Source organism: Salvia miltiorrhiza, chromosome 2 (genome assembly GCF_028751815.1).
Source record: "Salvia miltiorrhiza cultivar Shanhuang (shh) chromosome 2, IMPLAD_Smil_shh, whole genome shotgun sequence".
Classification (NCBI taxonomy): domain Eukaryota; kingdom Viridiplantae; phylum Streptophyta; class Magnoliopsida; order Lamiales; family Lamiaceae; genus Salvia; species Salvia miltiorrhiza.
This window is the reverse complement of record NC_080388.1, coordinates 2616079-2635589: the sequence shown is the minus strand read 5'-3', so window position 1 is coordinate 2635589 and position 19511 is coordinate 2616079. Positions and strand designations below refer to the sequence as shown.

Below are 19511 nucleotides of genomic sequence, written 5' to 3'. Positions count from 1 at the left end.
TATAAAATAGATAATGAAAAATAGGAGAGATGTTGTGTGCAATTGTAAAATAGGGGTTAAAAATAATTTAGGAAAGACTTTAAGTGGATCCTAAATTTATAAAATAGATAATGAAAAATAGGAGAGATGTTGTGTGCAATTGTAAAATAGGGGTTAAAAATAATTTAGGAAAGACTTTAAGTGTATTTTTAAGAGTAAAATTTTGAGATATCTATTGTGGATGCTCTTAATTATCTTTATATTATATTAAAGCATAATAAATTAAAATTGAAGAAAAAATAATTAAAAATTATATCAAATTAAAAGTGGTACACATTAAATTGTGGGACAGAGGATCCCATTTGCAGATCTATACAACTAACTAATGATTAAGTTTTAAGTAAAAAAAAAACTAATGATTAAGTGTTTATTATGGAGCAATTAGTTACAAAATTATCCGAAAAAAAATGACAAATTGAACTTACTATTTGACCGAGAACTTTTTTCTTTTTCTTTGGTAGGCATTGAAGAGTAGTAGTACTTTTTTTCTTTTTGTTTGGTAGGCATTAAAGAGTACTTTTATCTTTTACATATTCTATAACTGAATCTCTTCTTTCGCACTTCAGATCTAATCTCGCTGTCGCCGCCCAACACTCTCTCTTTTCTTTCTTCACATTAAATCTCACCGCCGATTAAGGATGATGGCCAGAAGAGCTGTTGTTTCTGCAATTGATCTCATTCATCGAAGAGGATTTCTCAATCGATGGTCGCAGCATCAATCGGGTATTCTCTCTCCTCTGTTCTCTCTCTTCTCTTCCGAGGCTTTTCAACCTAAGCGGTCTAGAATCGATTTCAGTTGTGTTAAAGAATTAGACGATGTTATTCAATTGTTTCAAAAAATAAAGAATATGCGGCAAGAGCCTTCTGTTCTCCTGTATAACAAACTCATGAGTGTTAGTGTAACGATTGAGCAGTACTCTTTTGCCCTTGATGTGTTCGGTGAAATGCTTAGGATGGGTGTCCCGGTTAATGATTACACAAGGAATATTGCTGTTAACTGTTGTTGTCTCTTGAAAGATATAAACTCTGGTTTTTGTATAATGGGATTCTTTTTCAAGATCGGTTACGAACCAGATACTGTGACATTCTCCACTCTCATTAACGGATTTTTCTTAGTTGATAAGGAGGCCGAAGCCGTGAAATTGTTTGAAAAGGTTCTCGATTTAAAACTTTGTGAACCTAATGCTGTTATGATTCTGCATGTGATAGATGGGCTGTGCAAAGCTGGACAGGTCATTGAAGCCCATGATTGGCTTCATAGATTAGAAAGTAGTGGATGGAGTCCCGATGTTAAGTCTTATAGTGCACTAATTGATGGATTTTGCAAAGGTGGAATGGTGGACAATGCCTTCAAGGTTCTAACCAAAATGGTTGGGAAGGGTATTTTACCTAACGTTGTGACTTATACTTCCATGATTAATGCATACTGTAAGGAAGAAAAGATGGAAGAGGCTGAAAATATGTTGGAAATAATGACGCAACAAAATATTTGTCCCGATGTCTTTACTTATTCTTCGCTTATTGAAGGGCTGTGCCTGAAGGGTGAAATCGAAAGAGCGAAACAGTTACTTGATTCCATGGTAGAGAGGGGCCTTAAACCCAATATTGTTAACTATAACACCTTGCTAAATGGATATTGCAAGAAGGGAAGCGTGGATGAAGCTTCCCTTATTTTTCTTGAAATACCTGGTAAAGGTCTCGAGCATGATGTGCAAACTTATAGTACATTATTGGATGGGTTGTTGAAGCGTGGGATGGTTGATGAAGCTCTGCTCTTGCTGTCCGAGATGGTGGAGAAGGGCATCTCGCCTAATGTTGTCACATGCAACATATTGATAGATGGATATTGTTCGCAGGGTGAGATGGTTAGAGCCAGAGAGCTCTTCGATTCAATGGAAAGGACTGGGATCAAGTACGATATATTCACCTATAGTATCTTGATTAAGGGATACTGTAAGACGGGAAATCTTGATGAAGCGTGGCGTTTCTTCGATGAAATCTCGCGTGTAGGTCTCAAACACTCGACCGTGTCATACACCACGATGATGCACGGGCTAATACACCAAAGTAGTTTTTCAGATGGGTTGAAGCTTTTCCAAGATATGGAAGCTCAGAATCTACATCCGAATCTCTACACCTACACCATCTTGTTGGATGGCTTGTGTAGGATCAGTCGGATTAATGAGGCGTTGGCATTTTTTAGGGTGATGGAGGCGAAAGGCGTGAATCCTAATATCGTTTTGTACGGTGTTCTGATCAACGGCTTGTGCAAAGGCCAAAGACTTGATGAAGCTATAAGGCTCTTCAACCATCTCCCTTCCAAGGGCTTAAATCCGAACGTACAAATCTACAACGTGATGCTCAACTCCCTCTACAATGAAGGGCGAGCAGGGGAGGCTAGGAGGTTGATGGAGGAGATGGACAGGAGCGGCTGCGCGCCTGATGGCGTGACATTCAATATTATTGTGTGGAATCTGGTGAAGAGCGAAAAGGTGCATGAGGCAATTCCTTTCTTGGAGGAGATGTGCAGGAGAGGATTCGTGGTTAATTCCGAGATCATTTATGCTTTGCGTGATGAACTAAGAATTAGAGGAGGTAAAGATGAAAAATTGCAAGAGATTGTTGAGAAAGTTTGTGCTCGAAATTGAGAGAGGTCTGCAATCTACTCTCAGCTTTTCTTTTGTCTGTAACGCTTGGATTATTCAAGGGTTGTGATGTTGGTATATTATTACAAGGTAATTTTGTACGCTTGGATGTTTGCATTTGCTGCTAGTATTCTTGTGTCTTTTTATTAAATAATGAACAATATATATTAGTTGTCGATTTCAAAGCATGTCTCTCACTATTATTATATTAGAAGAGGTTTCGAGAAATAATGATTGAACTATTATTTTGTGGAACATTTTTAAAAATTAAAACAGATTAATCGTTGTGGAATTTGTGATTAGTATTGGAGGATGTTGCAGCTGCCTCTTGCGACTGTTTATGTATGACAACTGCTTCTGCTCTCAAGCCGTAGAAGGATGTCTCAATCTACTCTCAGCTTTTCTTTTTTGTCTCTAAAGCTTGGATTATTGAAGGGTTTGGTATATTATTACAAGGTAAGTTTGCTTTTGGCAGATGCTTTTGTTCGTTAACAAAAAAATGTTGTGGATGTTTGCATTTGCTGCTAGTACTCTTGGAGATGATGCACTGTGTTTTTATTAAAAAATGAACAATATATATTAGTTTGACACAATGTTTTTTATTTTATTTTTAGAAATGATGATCAATAGTATTTAGTTTGACTCGATGTTTTTTTTTTTGGAGAGGAGTTTGACACAATTAATGTTAGTTTGGTTAAAAATGATCAATATGTGATTGTGGTCAAGTAAATATAAAGAACAGGTTTCGAGAATTAATTAACCATTGTTTTGGACTTATTTAATGTCATTTTTAATTAGCAACTGTGCTAAAATTGTTTTTTTTCTTTTTTTTTTCACTTTTGGGAGAAGGAGAGGGGTGGGATTTGAACTCTGGACCCTCACTGTTCGTAGGCAGGAGTTCGCACTGCTTGGTGTCCCCTTAGAGCACTCCCAGCAGATCACCTAAATGCATCACTAACTCTAAATTTAGGCTAAAACAATTGAAAATGAGATAAAAAATGCATCCAGCAAATCCCCTAAATTGGATGGGGCCCACAAAAATTTTTACACCTACCTAAATTCAATCTTAAATTTACACCCACCCTAAATTTATTTTAAGCTTATAATTAGTAGGGCCCACACATAATTATTATTTTTATGTAGAAAATAAGAGATCTGGTGTATGCATTTATAAAATCGAAATCCTAAAATTAAATAGGGAAGCTTTAGGGAGGAATATAAGAGCATAATTTTGGAATTTTTGCTGGGAGTGCTCTTAGGGATACTGTGCTAAAATTATTACAAATTCGATAATTGGATTTGAATAATATATTACTAATCTATTGAGCTCAAACCGTCAAAAAATCATAACTAACTAAATATGTATTCTATCATAAATTAATTGAACAATCTATATTGTATAAGGTCGTTTTTCAAAGTTGATAAATTAAAGTCGCAATGTTTTTTTTTCTTTATAGAATTACTAGTACACCAATCCGGGTAATGTACAGACCACAATATATTTATTTATTTTTAAAACTTTAAATTATATAAAAGTGTTAAAATATTACTATTATTTATGAGTTAGATTAATTATAACAAAAAAATATGTTAATTTAAATATTACTGTAGTATTTAATTTTTAATAGTGTATAATAACAATATTATTGAATTAATGAGTATTTTATAATAATAATAATAATAATAATAATTAAATTTATAGATTATAAATCCAACAATTTAAATTAATTTCATTTTGAGCAAATAACATTAAACCATCATTATAAAAAAAAATTAATAGTCGTCATTTAATATATCAATTTTGTACACTTAAAGTCAAAATTGTATTATTATTATTAAAAGAGCATATTTAAATAATCCAAAATTAACTAAAATTAAGAAAAATATGAATAATATAAAAATAAAAAATATAAAAAATATATTTATATACAGAGATAAAATATACATAATTAAATAAATCGACATAAAAATTATTGTTGCCGGCTTCTTGAGAGTTGGGGGTAAGCGGTGGTGGCATGGTGGATAAGGGTGGTGGACCGTGGACCGAAAAATCTGGATTTTCTAAAACTGTTAATATTGGCACCAAAAAAGAGCCGTTAGAAACTGGTGTTTCATATATCATATAGATATAGATTTTCTTCAATTTTTTGAGTTGGGAGATGAGTGGTTGAGATTCTACACCATTTATTCTTACAAATTTATATTAAAATCAATTCAGATTTTCCATTTAGAAATTTTATGTATAGGATTAAAGAATTTTAAAATATATCATTATAAATTTCCTACACAATAATTGCATTAAAATTATTACTAGGAAAATAGAAAAGCATAAAAATAAGTACCAAACAAAATCCAAAAAATGAAATAAAATCAAAATAGAAAAGAAAACAAAAAGAAGGTGGATGTAAGAAGAGAGAAAATGCATACAATAAAAAACAAACAGATTTTTTAATTAATTAAAGAATCTTTAAATGATCATAACTTCTTCGTTTTAAATTTATTTGTTATAATTTTTATATCAAATCAAATATTCTTTTCATGATTATATTTATATATTTAATACTATTATTTATCAATATTTTAAAGGTATGCCCCTAAGTTAAAGTAACTTTGAAAATGGGCCTTAAATTGTATTTCTCAAAAGGGTGATTCTATTCATAGTCCTCGTTTTACTCTTTATTGCTCCTATATAAAATAATAGTTAAAAATAATAAAAAAAATTATCTTATACTTCATAGCTCCAAATTAAATTAAATTTGTAATAAAATTAACAATTTCATTTAAGTAAATCTGTAAGAATGAACACATATAACTCTTAATCGTAATTTGAAAACTTTTATAGCACCTATATAATACGATAAAGAAACACATTTATGTAGATATTACTCCCTCCGTCCGCCAAAAGTATGGCACAATTACTATATTTGGCGTCCGCAAAAAGTATTCCACTTTCCTTTTAAAGCCATGGTCCCACCATCCACCTTTATATTTTATCCTTACAAACACTCCTTATTTACAAAAAACTCATCCCAAATTCAATCTCAACCACACATCAACATCATCACCAATTTTATTAAATCCCGTGCCCAACCAAAGTGCCATACTTTTGGCGGACGAAGGGAGTAATATTTATCGATATGTTAATGTCTCTCTAAATTAATAAACATTTTAGGTCTCCATATTCTTAATTTATAGAGGTTTTACTATATAAGAATTTTCCAAACATATCCCATATCACTTGACTCAATAAAAGTATTTATGACGCAACCGGGCAGCCACTGATACAAGACACCTAGCCGTGGTGGCGGTGGTGGAGGCACTTTGCCGGAGTGGCCGAGAATCTCGCGGTGTCGGAGCAATAGTCATAGACCATATGATTGGCGGCCCTCACCCACTTAAGTTGGTGGCTCTGGTGGAGGGTCAGCTCCCACAAGGCTGGCTCGTTCCACCAGTGCCACTTATCGGTGCTACTGCACCATACTTCATGAGATCCGCAGTCGGTACTCTATTAGGACACTCGCACCCCCCCCCCCCCCCCAAACACACATCAATATATAATGCAGCAAAAGTTTGATGAAGCTACTATATGTATGTTGTTTCTTGGTTGCAATTTGTTGTTCAGTTCTCGGAAGCTGAATGCTACAAAATCGATATGAAAAACAAGAAGGGAGTGAAGACTTACGATTACAAGAAAGCACTAACAATATTCTGTTAGCTGTGTATTGATTTGAGATTGAGATTGGTTCTTAGCTCCTGAAGCTTATAGCTGCTATTTTGTTGGTTGGCCTCAAAGAACAATGATGGTAAACTCTCTTTTTGTTAAGGTCAGCATGGATGGTGCTAGGGCGCGATGGAGGATTCGAACCTATGACCTCAAGTCTTAGGCATTAATCTCCTACTGCTAGGTCAACACACGCACACGATTGTGTCATGTTTTAAGATATTGTTTTGTGGATTGTGCTAAGAGGGTGTTTGGCTGAGCTTATAAGCTTTAGAGCTTATAAGCTGTAAAAATAAGCTCTAACTTAGAAGTTCCCCAAAAAATAAGTTTCTTCTACCCCAAACTTATTTTCTCATTATCTTATAAGCAACACTCATTTTACTGATATGCAAGGTTTCTTATCTAAGAAATAACATTGAGTAGCCCTAGATTTACTGACTGAGTATTAGTCTACTTATAGTTAATGAATAGTCATTTCATCCTTATTCATATCATTTTTTATTACTCAAATTGAACTGAAATCAGCATCATGGCTGGTTTTCCATAATTACCTTTTAAGGCCATTCCTATGAGTAGACCATTGTTTTCATTACAAAGAGATTTATTTCAAGTGAGGGAGAGCTAAAGAATCAACTTCGCAAAGATCCTAGTATCGCAAAAATTTACCTGAGTTTGAATCATGAAGGCAACAAAAATTTTACTAATTTTTTTTAATATCTCTATTCAATACTATATACTGAATTATATATATATAATATATATATAGGAAAGTGTTCAATGGAGACCACTCCCCTATATAGAGAATGAAGACCAAATCAAAGCCATTGATCTCACCAAAATCAATGAATCAGATTCATCCGAATTATTCAAGTTTCGGAAATCTCGTAAATTCCTCATTTTCCAATTCTAGAAACTAACGAACATTATTATGAACTTACGAACATAAGTATGTTTATTTGTATGTTCATTTGTTTTTATACGAACATATCGACAAACATTAGTATGTTCATTTGTTTTTTATATGAACACATCGACGAACATTAGTATGTTCGTAAGTTCATAATAATGTTCGTTGGTTCCCAGAATTGGAAAATGAGAAATTTACAGGATTTCCTAAACTTGAAGAATTCGGATGAATCTGATTCATTGATTTTGGTGAGATCAATGGCTCTGATTTGGTCTCTATTCTCTATATAGGGAAGTGGTCTCCATTGAAGCTGACCATATATATATATATATATATATATATATATATATATATATATAGGGGTGGGATCATGTAGTATCCACTCCTCCCATAGTATATAGGTCCAAATTTGGACCACGCAATGGGGGCATGTGGCGCTAGGAGCGCGCCACATGGCAGCAGCCTCCCAAGGGCTTCCAAAGCCTTCCAAGGCCAAAAACACGGAAGGGTAAAATGGTCTTTTTGATTTGTTTTTCCACAGCTGTCGTCAAAATTATGCATATGATTGTACACCAATATTCATAAAGATAAACCCAGATATGCATAACGCTGGATAGAAATATGTATTGAAAAATATTAGTATGCAAACCATCTGGTGTCTCTCGTTGTCGAAAAATGTTATGCATAATTATGTGTAATGTTATGCATATTTATGTTTTTCTTCATGCATATTCGTGTTGAACTATATGCATAATACTATGCGACACCGTTAGGTAGCTCTCACCATTGGTGACAAACATGGATTTCGTACCTCAATATTGCATGTGTTTGTACCCAAATCTTGAGTTTTGTTGAGATTTAATGCTTGGTGTAGCTTTTCGAGTGATTTCAGGGAAAATCGAAGGTTAATTGAAGGATTTTGAAAACATAAGAGTGAAGTACGTCTCGAGAGAAATCCGTGAGCGCGAACGGCGCCTGAATCGGAGCTCGGACGAGGGAGAACGGAGCCAACGAAGCCGGCTGCGCAGGACCCCACGGCCGCGGCAGCCGGCTGTGGTTGAGGACGAGAGGACCGCGGTCCCACCCGTGGCCGCGGGGGTGGCCGCAGCTCCTTGAATTTCCAGTCCATAACATTTTTGGCATCACCCGTGGTCTGAGCCGCGGGCTTCTCTTCTTCCGGCCGCGGTTCATGCCGCGATCGCGGGAAAAAGGCGGGATTCCGTGTTTTACCCCTCCGTGTTTTTGGCCTGGAAGGCCTTGGAAGGCTGCTGCCACGTGGCGCTAAGAGCGCGCCGCATGGCAGCAATATGTGGAAGACCGCTATATACTATATACTAGGATAAGGGGGTGGATCTACATGATTCACTCCCTATATATACTATATATATAGGGGCGCGCTCTAGTGAGATCCCCTATTTTTTATGTAATATGAGGACAATGAATAAGACATATAATACTAATGAAAAAGATATATATCTAACGAACAAGATGTATATACTGATGAAAAATAAAATTTAAAAAATTGGTAATGAACAAGACATATATACTGATGAACAAGACATTATATATTGATGAACAATGCAGTGTATATATATAAGGGTGCGCTCCAGTGCGACTCCTTATTTTTCGTGTAACATGAGGACAATGAATAAAACACATAATACTAATGAACAACACGTATATCTAACGAACAAGATGTATATACTGATGAAAAATAAAATTTAAAAAATTGGTAATTAATAAGACATATATATTGATGAACAAGAAATTATATACTGATGAACAATGACATTATATATTGATGAACAATGTAGTGTATACTGATGAATAACAAAATTTAAATATTCCGCTTAGGGGTGAGCAAAATATCCGAAATCCGAATATCCAATCCGAACCAAACCGAAATTTAAAATTTGGTTCGGATTATTCGAATTTTCGGATCGGATCGGATTGAATTTTTAGCAAATTTTGGATTTTCGGATCGGATCGGATTGGCACTTTAAAAATCCGAATTATATTCATAATATAATTAATATTATAATATTATAAATAAATATATATAATTATTAGTTTTTAAATAGTTAAATATTTCTAAATTCTAACCCTATACTCTCATTTTGGTTGATTATAATTAATGGCTTGTTAATTATGACCTTAATTTGATTGTAATTATCTAATAGGTTAGGTTGACATCTATTTCAGATTTATCGGATTTTTTCGGTTTTCGGATTTTTGTTAACATTTCGAAAAAAAAATTCACATTTCGGATTTTTCGGTTTGGATCGGATTTTATCCAAAATTTTTGGATTTTCAGATAATACGGTTCGGATCGGATTGAAATTTAGGAAAATTTTGGATTTTCGGATCGGATCGGATCAGGCAAAAATCCGATCCGAATGCTCCCTCCAGGATTCGAACCCTGGGAAAAAAAAATCTCCCTCCAAATATAATATAAGCCATAGGATTGATAAAATAAACTCACCAAATCGTGCCTCATGTTATATAGGTTATATGGATTTTTTTTTTTTTTTTTTTTTTTGCAAATTTTTAAAACGTTGAGCAAATCAATAATTTTGATAAACATGTACCAATAATTTTTTTGAACAACATTTTGGTTGGAGGTTCGAATTCTGGAGTGCAAGATTTTAAAAAAATACGTTCGGTCGTCAAAATTATTTCAAAATTATTGACATGCTCATCAAAATTTGGACACTGAATTTATTCTTAATTATTGACCGTTCAACAAAATTGTTGACATTTTGGTTGAGATTGTTTCTCCTTTCTAACAACATTTGCATTTCTCCATTGGACCCATCTCTCTCTATATATATCTATATACACATATATATATAATATACTACTCCCTTCGTCCCACCTTCATAGTCCCTTATTCTTTTTTTAGATGTCCCACAATATAGTCCACTTTTTAAATTAAATTAATTTATTTTTTTTACCAAAGCAACCTTATTTAAATATAGTCAAACATAAAATAAATAAGGGCAAAATTGAATAATTACATATATTTTGTATTTTCCAAGTACTATTTGAATTTTCCAAGCACTATTTATTTCATTTTCTTAATATGTGTGAAAAATGTGAAGTGGACTATGGAAGTGGAACGGAGGGGAATATATAAATAAAAAATAAAGATACATTTCATATAAATTCAATTCAACACCAAATACAGTCAGTTCATGTAAGACCAAGAGCATCTTGACTTGATTCATTGTCACTCAAATCTGGGAAAAAGACTATCCTACTTCAATTACATGCAACAAACTTGCAGCAAATAAACTTTTTTTTCTTTCTTTTTAATAACCAAAGACTTGTATACAACACGCTGTATTGAAAACATGAGACAAATAAGCAGCAAAAAACTACTATTTTCACCTGAGGCAGATGCAAACTAAACTCTAATCGCCCCTCGCTTTGGTTTCAAGCTTCTCTCCATAAATCAACAAAGTTTCAAGCTTTGTCTCCTCGCCCCATTGCATATTTATGGGGCTCGTAGGCTCCTAGCGTTGCACAAATTCGAGGCAGTGCCTACTCATTTTTCCTCGACTTTCGAGAAGAAGATGAATTATATTTTCATTGAGGTTGCGTTTACTTCGATGAATAAATTTATATCCATGGAAAAGGAAGAATAACAAAAATTTATGCCTTGAAATCTCTCATTTCTTTTCCAACATTTGACACAAAAGAGATGATCATCATTTTTCCTTCCTTATCTTCACTTCAAGAATGGATAATATTATCCACTCAACAATGGATGGATAATATTATCCATCCTTGAAATGAAAATAAGGAAGAAAAAATGGTGAGCATCTCTTTTGTGTCAAATGTTGGAAAAGAAATGAGATATTTAAGGCATAAATTTTTGTTATCCATCTTTTTCCCTGGATAAATTTATCCATCAAAGTAAACGCAGCCTGATTGAATGAAACCTAGAATACGCATCACTAGAAATCAGCTAGTGGCGAATCAACGCCTCATAAACATTCGGACTAGGAATGAGTGAGTGAGCTTCCATTACTCGGAGATACTTCTCCGCCTCCTTCAATCTCCCACACTCGCAGAGACTGATAATGGCTGAACTAAGAGATTCATTAGGAGAGATTGATCTGTATTCCATCTCACACAAGACCTTCGTAAGCCCCTCCTTGTCGTCGTCCCTACAATAACCCGAAACAAGATGAGCATACGTCTTCTCCTCCGGAGCAAACCCTCCGTCCAACAACACGGTCAACATCTCATCAGCCGCCTTCGTCTCCCCATTCGCACAAAGCTTCCCAAACATCGCATCAACAGCTGCCAAGCTAGGTACAAATCCCATCTTTATCATGCGTTTGCAAAATTCGAAGCTCTCTTCCAACCTTCCATCTAAACAACTACCTCCGATCAACTGATTCAACGCCTCCTCCGAAGGCTTGAACCCCAACCGTTCCATCTCTTCCAATGCCCCAATCGCCTCCTCAATCCTCCCCTCGTCACAATACGCCCCAACAAACAAACTACACACAAAAGCATTCTCCTCGAAACCTCTCTTGAGCATTTCCTCATATATCTCTCGAGCAGCATCCAAATTCCCCATCTTAACCTTCGCGAAGACAACCAACGAGTATGATATGGTATCCAAGATCATGTTATTCTGCAACATATGCTTCAACGCCGCCAAACCATCTTCAACCCTATCCGCCTCAATCATCTCATACACCAAACACGTATTCACGATTAATCGAGGAGGAATCGAACACCTCTTCCCCTGCATTCTATCTACAATACCTAGAAATCTCTCCAATTTCCCCTCTTTACACAATGTGCTAACCATGATTCTCACAGTAATCTCATTTGGGCATTTTCTTCTCTTAATCATGAGCTCATACACACCCCAAACTAATTCCACATTTCCGCGTTTTTGCAAAACATGTAGCAGAGTATTGAAACTAATCACGCTCAACACAAACCCATTATCAAACAGCAATTCACAAGCATCAAGAATGTCATCAACGATTCTCAACTTACCACATGTTTGCACAAACAAGTCGAACACCAACGGAACCGAATCAACAATCCCATAACTCTCCATCAACGAATCAAGAACAGGAAATATATGAGAATTACCTTCAGAAGAATGTTTCCCCAAAATTGACTCAAACATTGCTTTAGCATCCTTGATTAGCCCTCCTTTCACCAAAATGTGGATGATCAAGCAGTAATTCGAGAGCCCGTGCTCCAAATTCACTTCTTTCGCTGTCCAGTGGAAAAATTTCAAGGCTTTTCTTGAATCAATGGGTTCCTTGAGCTGCAACAGAATGTTTGCAACTAAGGTGTCTGTGAATTTGAATGAACCGAATTTTTGTGAGAGGGTTTTCCAGCTTTCGCCTCTGTGTAAGGAATCGATTATGGAGGTGATCCCATTGTTGTCACTGGGTTTGGGCTGCGATAATGTGTGGAGTTTAGGGGGAAACGAAAGCGAGATGCAGAACTGAATTGGCTTTTTGCGTGAAAAAGTTCGAATCAAATTAGCCATCTATAGTATAATTAGAAGATGGAACGTTAGCTGAAGTTTTTCGGGAATGCCATTTTCCAGCCACCAGTGAGAAAAGGGGCGGGATTCTGCAGCTGTGGGTTTTGATCTCGAACAATATTCTTGAGCTGTATTGTGAATGTGGGATGCCCGCAAGCTGTTTGATGAAATGGATGAGAGGGATTTGAATTGGGTGTTGAACGGCGACAGAAATTTATATTTGAAGTTTTCCTCTGTTTTTGAGGGGAATGAATTATGAATGTGAGGAAAGAGGAGAGAAGGGAGAGAGGAGAGAGATTAGCTAGGCCCAAATTTCTTAGTTTTTTTTATGGGCTTTTATTTTTTTATTTAGTATCTGGGCCCAAATTTCTAGTCCATTTGAATTGGGAATGAGATTTTATTGTTGGGCTTACAAGTAAACGATATTAATTCGTTGTCCATATTTAAAATAGATTTATAGGCTAAAAGGATCTCTCATATATGGTGAAATTTTATATTGAGTTGTAGGCGTTGATTTAATATATTTTTACCTGAGTACAAATTTTGGATGGAACAAAAATTTTACTAATTTTTTTAATATCGTTATCCAACACTATATGTTGGCTTATTCATTATTCTCAATTTTTACGAAAATTAGCAATCTCACTAGAACCAAACTATATACTGGCTTATTCATTATCCAACTATATATATATATATATATGAAAGAAAGAAAATTAGTTAAGTATTGTGTAGATTAAGTATTTAATATTTTAACAAATAAATAGATCTACCAATTTTTCATTAAAGTTAATAATTTTACTTTAACAAACTATATCTTTATATCGATTGATAATTTACTATTTGTAATTCAATCAAATTAATTTTATTCGACTAGATCTATGCTTCTATTAATTATAATTGCATTTAATTATTAAAGTGCATTTAATTCTTTAGAATGGAATATTAAGACATAATAAAGAAGCAAATTGAGTTACGAATAATGGATTATGAGTCATATTGATAGATTATTGTAAATATACGTTCCGCTAAATTTTTCTAGCTTTTTTTTTTTTTTGAAACGAAAGTAGTATTTCACTTCAAATTGGCGTGTACAATATCAAGAAGCTAGGACGGGTAGTCCAACTTCCAGATCATTACAGTCGAAGAAGTTAAAGCAAAACTCGCGAGTGCATGAGCCGCACCATTCGCTTCTCTACGGGCATGACAAAACTCGAGGACCACATGCTTCCTAGCGTGCTCGAAGACTTCCCATAAGTCGTCACATAACGAATCTGAGCCCCGATAGGTGTCGTGGAGGATATGTACGGCCAGGAGAGAGTCAGTAAAGAGAATAATATGCCCCAAATCATTGTCAAGACAAAAGCCAATGGCATGTAGCTCTCCCATGAGCACTATGGTTGTGTATCCCACAGATTGGCTAACAGCAGCTAAAATCTCACCTTTATGGTTCCGGATTATGAAGCCTACCCCCACACTTCGTCCGCTTTCCTGGAAAGCCACATCCACATCGACTCTGAGGATACCCCTCGCCGGTGCTTGCCAAGATTTGGATCCCTCTGGCGGAAGAGCTCGGTTTTCAATCAAGAGTCGGTGTCGGGCTTCTTTAAAGTTCTGAGCCATCAGTCTGCTTTCTTCCCAATCAAGCTTAATCACCGCTCCATTGTCAGCATGCTTGACTTCACATAAGTGCCTCCAAGCCCTCCAAAGCAGCAAAATCCAATTCTCTAGCCCCTCCTCACCCCATTTTGCTCGAATCAAGAGGCTAAGGTCCTCAAGGGTTAGGATCTTCAGCGATTTGATATCGTTCCAGAACTCAGTTTGTTTCCACTAATCCCACATGCTGTCACAAAAGATAAGGCAATGGACGGTCGAGCTTAAATAATACTTTGTTCAATATTTAATACTCCATTCATCCCATTTTTAAATGACTCAATTTCTATTTTGTGTTGTCCCATTTCAAATGACCCAACTCAAATTTAGAAATAAAATTAGGCATTTAACACTACTTTTTGGGTTATCTCATCACCACTTTACACCTTTATCACATATTTCTTAATCTCTATGCCCAATTTTTTTGGATCATTTGAAGCGGGACGGATGGAGTACTTCCTCAGTTCTTGAAAATTGTGATATTATTACGTGCCTAAAAAATTGTGGTCTTTCTATTTTGAAATGAGCCTACAAACTTATACTAATAATTTTTTTATCACCATTCACTATTTACAAAAGGTCTGGGACTCAATCCTCATTCGAAACACAACTACCACACTTTTCCTTAAAACTCGTGTCATTTTCATTGCACCACAATTTTTTAAGGACGAAGGAAGTATTAATTTAGTTTTTCTTGATGGATCGATTTTATAACAAAATACCTCATTTTCATCAGTCAATATTTTTGTTGTTATGACATAATTAATAAAATACTGTAATTGTATCATAAATAGTATTCTCTCCATCAGTGAAAAGAGGTCCTAATTTGTCATTTTCGTCTGTCCACAAAAACATGTTTTAACCCTTTTTTTTGTCATTCGTGGACCCATTATTTTTTTAATGGGTAATTTTAAATGCAGCCCCCAATTTTCTCACCATAGCCCCTTATTTTTTTAAAAATAAAAATAATTATAATTATACTATTTTATCCTTGTAGCCTCTGTTTAAAATTTGTAATAAATTAATAAATTTATCAAAATTAATACGTATAATCTCTTAATCATATATAACCCCCATTAAAAATAATCATACATAACCCCCTAATCAAAGACTGGAAAACGTGGAGGCTACATCTTCCAAGAGACTGCCATTGTTAAGTTTTCTTTATTCAAAGTAATCTTTCCAAGGATTGTTGAGGCAGTTAACAAGCGTAAAAGTTTTGATTCAAGGAAATTCTTCGGATTGTCTCTTCTCTGATACTGCAATCATATAATTATCAGAATCTTCATGAATAAATTCTTTCGACTTTGACTGGAGAGCAGTACCCGTTTGAAGAACTTAAACAATTTCTCTAATTCTCCATATATAACGAGAATGAAATTTTAATGTAAATAAAATGACGGAGTGACATCTCTCCGAGCCCAAGATCGGATTCTGATTAGCAACATGAAAATTGTGGATTGCAATGTAAAAATGGTCAAATAACAAAAAAGTTTCTCACTACACTTGCTTTGATATAATGCACGAGAATGACTTGACATAAGAAGGAAAGGTGAAAGGAAGAAACAGAGAAATGAGTAGTCAATTAGAGTTTTAAGAATCCTGTAATCATAAATAATTGGGATTGATAACATTGGAGATTTTCAGAATTTCAAAATTGTGGAAATTTGATCTTCACCGAATGATGAGAAAACAAGAGAATTTAGAATTTTTCCCAGATATGCTAGTGAGAGACAAAGTTGGACATGAGAATCTGTGGGTGTTAATGGGGGAAGGAGAAAACGTAGGTGAGAAAGTCACTTTAGATTGTAATTTAGCAATTATGTTCTTCTGATGTTCCTAGATTAATAAGTTGGGGGCTATATAAATAAGCTATTTGTCAATATTTTTAATATATTAATTTATTATAAATTTTAAATGATAATTATTAGGGTAAAATAGTACATTCATATTTTTATTTTTATTTTTTAAAATAAAAGGCTATAGTGAGAAAATTGGGGGCTATGTTTAAAATTACCCATTTTTAATTTGTGTGGCTCTTTCTCTCATTAACTCTCTCTACCTTTTTAAATTGGCCTAAATGCCCAAAACTCCTATAACTATAGTCCTTATCGCGTTTTGCATTGATTTCAGAAATTTTGCCTCAGTATATCACAACTAACCCTCCAGTCGCAATTTGCATCCGACGAAGTTTTCCAGCAACCTAATTTAATCTACGTGGCATTTTTTTTGCTGACAAGGGTGATTATAGTCTACATGGCATTTAATCTACGTGATTATTTTTTTTAAATGACGTGTAGTGAAACGACGTCGTTTTGCATTGCACAGAACGACGTCGTTTCATGTTATTGCTGAGAGATACATATGCTGATTAAGACGATTAAGACGATAAAAATTGAGGGCTTTCCCATTTGCCAATGATTTTAGAATTGGAGCTGGGATTTCTGGATTTCTATGAAAGAGGGATAGCCGATCTAAAATTCATTAGGGATCCCCTTGGGAGTTGCCCGTCGATCTGGAGAGAACGGCCAGTGGTGGGGCGGTAGAATGCTAGATTATCGCAGGAGAATCTATGGAGAAGAGATCAGCTTAGGATAACAGCGTGATTTTCTTGGGATTTTTGTAGAGAAGAGACAGGATTTTTTTTTTGCGGAGAATCGATGAATTCGCCATTTGACCCAATCTTATGAACCTTAATAATGCTCGAAAATTCTTAGATTGAAGCCAAAGGATTTAATTTTAAAAATAACAAAAACGATGACGTTTTGGTAGTAATAAAATCAAATAAACGTGAGGCAAAACGACATAGTGTTGCGTATCGGAATTCTATGCCACGAAGATTAGTCCGGCTGCCAGCTTCAATTTTGCCGGAAATCTACATAGAGTACAAATCACGACTGGAGGGTTAGTTGTGATATACTGGGGCAAAATTTCTGAAAATCGATGCAAAACGCGAGAAGGCCTATAGTTATAGGATTTTTGGGCATTTAGCCCTTTTAAATTTGTGAAACTCTTTCTCCACTCACTAAATAAATAAATATTTTTTATTAAAACTCGTGTCACTCTCTCTTAGACTTGGAATAATAGCAACCTCAACACCCCTTGGTCGACCATCAACGTCGATAACTAGCAATTTTTTTTAAAGCTTTTCTTTAATTAATTAATTGAATGCGGGGACCGATCGACCATGGTCTTATGCCAATAGAAATAAGGCCTTGAGGTTTCTTTGCTTTCTGTATCAAAAGTAGAAAGGTATCATTGTATTACTTATTGGTTGTGATAGAATGGTTGGAGTGGTCATGAATAAATCTCTTAAAATGAGTGTGGTTGGGTTGAAATGGATTTTGGTGATGTGAAAGAAAGATAAACCAATTAAATATTAAACAGGTTGAATGGTTGGATGCTTTGAGTGGTTGCTGATAACGATAGTGTTAGGATATCTTTTCGTTGACAAATGAAGTATATTAACTTTTAACTTTATTTGAAAGTTACGGTTTCTTTTTCATTTTTAAGAGGATCATAATAGTTTCTCATTCCTTTGTGATGACTCGAACATCCACCTCTTGCTTTAACATGTGATTCATTGTCATTTAAAACTCTTAATTATTATTTATAATATTATCAATTAAACAACTAATAAAATTTTCTAGCAACATCACTTCGTCAAAGCATATTTAATGACACAACTAATTAAAGCAAATAACTTAGGGTTGTTGGCCTCTAAATACATGAATTATATATTCCTTTTATTTCGAGACACGATTTCAAAATACCTCCAAATCGTTACTGACATAACAGTCAAAATAATTGACGTAGCATGAATGACGGTACAGCAAAACAACATAATTTGACACTTTTTAAAACATTGTCGTTTTACTCAGAAGAAACGATGTAGTTTCACAAAAAAGCTTTTACCAGTTTGAGGTTTCGTTTCTTGGGTGAGGTTTCGTTTCTTGGGCTCAGGGTCAGGGGTTTCCTACAAGGTGTAAAAAGGGGCGAGATTGGAGCTGAAGTCTGCTAAATAGAGAAACGGATGGGAATTTTGGGGGAGGGGATGCTGTTTTTCTATTTTCTTTTTTTAGATTTTAATTCTTTTATAATAGAATTTAGATTTTAAATTAATAGTAAATATTAAAATAAAATAATAAAAAGTATTTTAATAAGATTGTTTATAATTGATATATTTTTACTTTTATGGTTGTTATTAATCTTTGCTTAAGTAAAATGATTATTTTAATATTAATTTGTCTCTTTAATAAGACTAGCATTTGCATCACGTGCAATGCACGAACAACGTTTTTATATTTCTATATTAATATAAATTTGATACCAACTCAATTATCATATGCATAATATAATAAAAAATAATAATTTTAACTGAATATATTTAAGCTGAATATTGAAAAAAAAATTGAAGAAATTTCACAACATTAAAAACATATAATTATTATTTTTATTAGGTTTTTTCTTTTCTTTTTTATATAAAATTGTCATTTAATAATAAAAACATATATTATAAAAATGCAAAAATAATAAGTTAAAAAATAGATTTAATAAAAAAAAAAAGATGAGAGATGGGAGAGATTTTTTTACAATTTTAATCTTTAAATAAATAATAACTTTTTACATTTTTAATTGAATATTTATATAAAATATATCAAACTAAAGCTCTTATAATGATCTTGAATTTGATATGCGTATTAAGTATTTTATAATTAGTCAAAATTTACAAATTTTAGGAAGAAATAAAACAAAAAAGTAAGAAGATAAATAAAAAGGAAACAAAAAGAAAAAAAAATATAGTTTATAAATAAACCTTCAATTTTATTATAACTACAACTGTCACTCAATTTTGAAATTGGTTTGAAATTGGGAATTGCCTTTTTAATATAGTATAGACTATGTCGTTCCTCCCACGTGCGTGTATTAAGTTGAGTAAGATCCACGTCAAATTTTGCTTCGTCGAAAAAAAAATGTGTACAAAATTAAAAAGAATACAAAGTTCATATACTTATAAAC

The 19511-nt window shown here is 34.1% G+C and overlaps 3 protein-coding genes across 3 annotated transcripts in view; 2 read left to right on the top strand and 1 right to left on the bottom strand.

Annotated features, from left to right (window-relative positions):
- LOC131012585 (protease Do-like 7) overlaps window positions 1-19511 on the top strand; it is a 498535-nt gene that overhangs the window by 47198 nt on the left and 431826 nt on the right. The gene's annotated exons all lie outside the window — the stretch shown is intronic.
- On the top strand, window positions 502-2869 carry LOC131012588 (pentatricopeptide repeat-containing protein At1g62720-like). Its single transcript, XM_057940571.1, has one exon. The coding sequence runs from the start codon at window positions 678-680 to the stop codon at window positions 2685-2687; it is 2010 nt and encodes a 669-aa protein (XP_057796554.1). The 5' UTR covers window positions 502-677; the 3' UTR covers window positions 2688-2869.
- On the bottom strand, window positions 10446-13099 carry LOC131012589 (pentatricopeptide repeat-containing protein At1g66345, mitochondrial). Its single transcript, XM_057940572.1, has one exon. It carries the CDS (start codon window positions 12840-12842, stop codon window positions 11283-11285), a length of 1560 nt encoding a protein of 519 aa, XP_057796555.1. The 5' UTR covers window positions 12843-13099; the 3' UTR covers window positions 10446-11282.

What these genes read in the sequence shown, in the direction of transcription:
- LOC131012588 (XM_057940571.1), top strand. Translation starts at nt 678, where the DNA reads ATGATGGCCAGAAGAGCTGTTGTTTCTGCAATTGATCTCATTCATCGA.
- LOC131012589 (XM_057940572.1), bottom strand. Translation starts at nt 12,842, where the DNA reads ATGGCTAATTTGATTCGAACTTTTTCACGCAAAAAGCCAATTCAGTTC.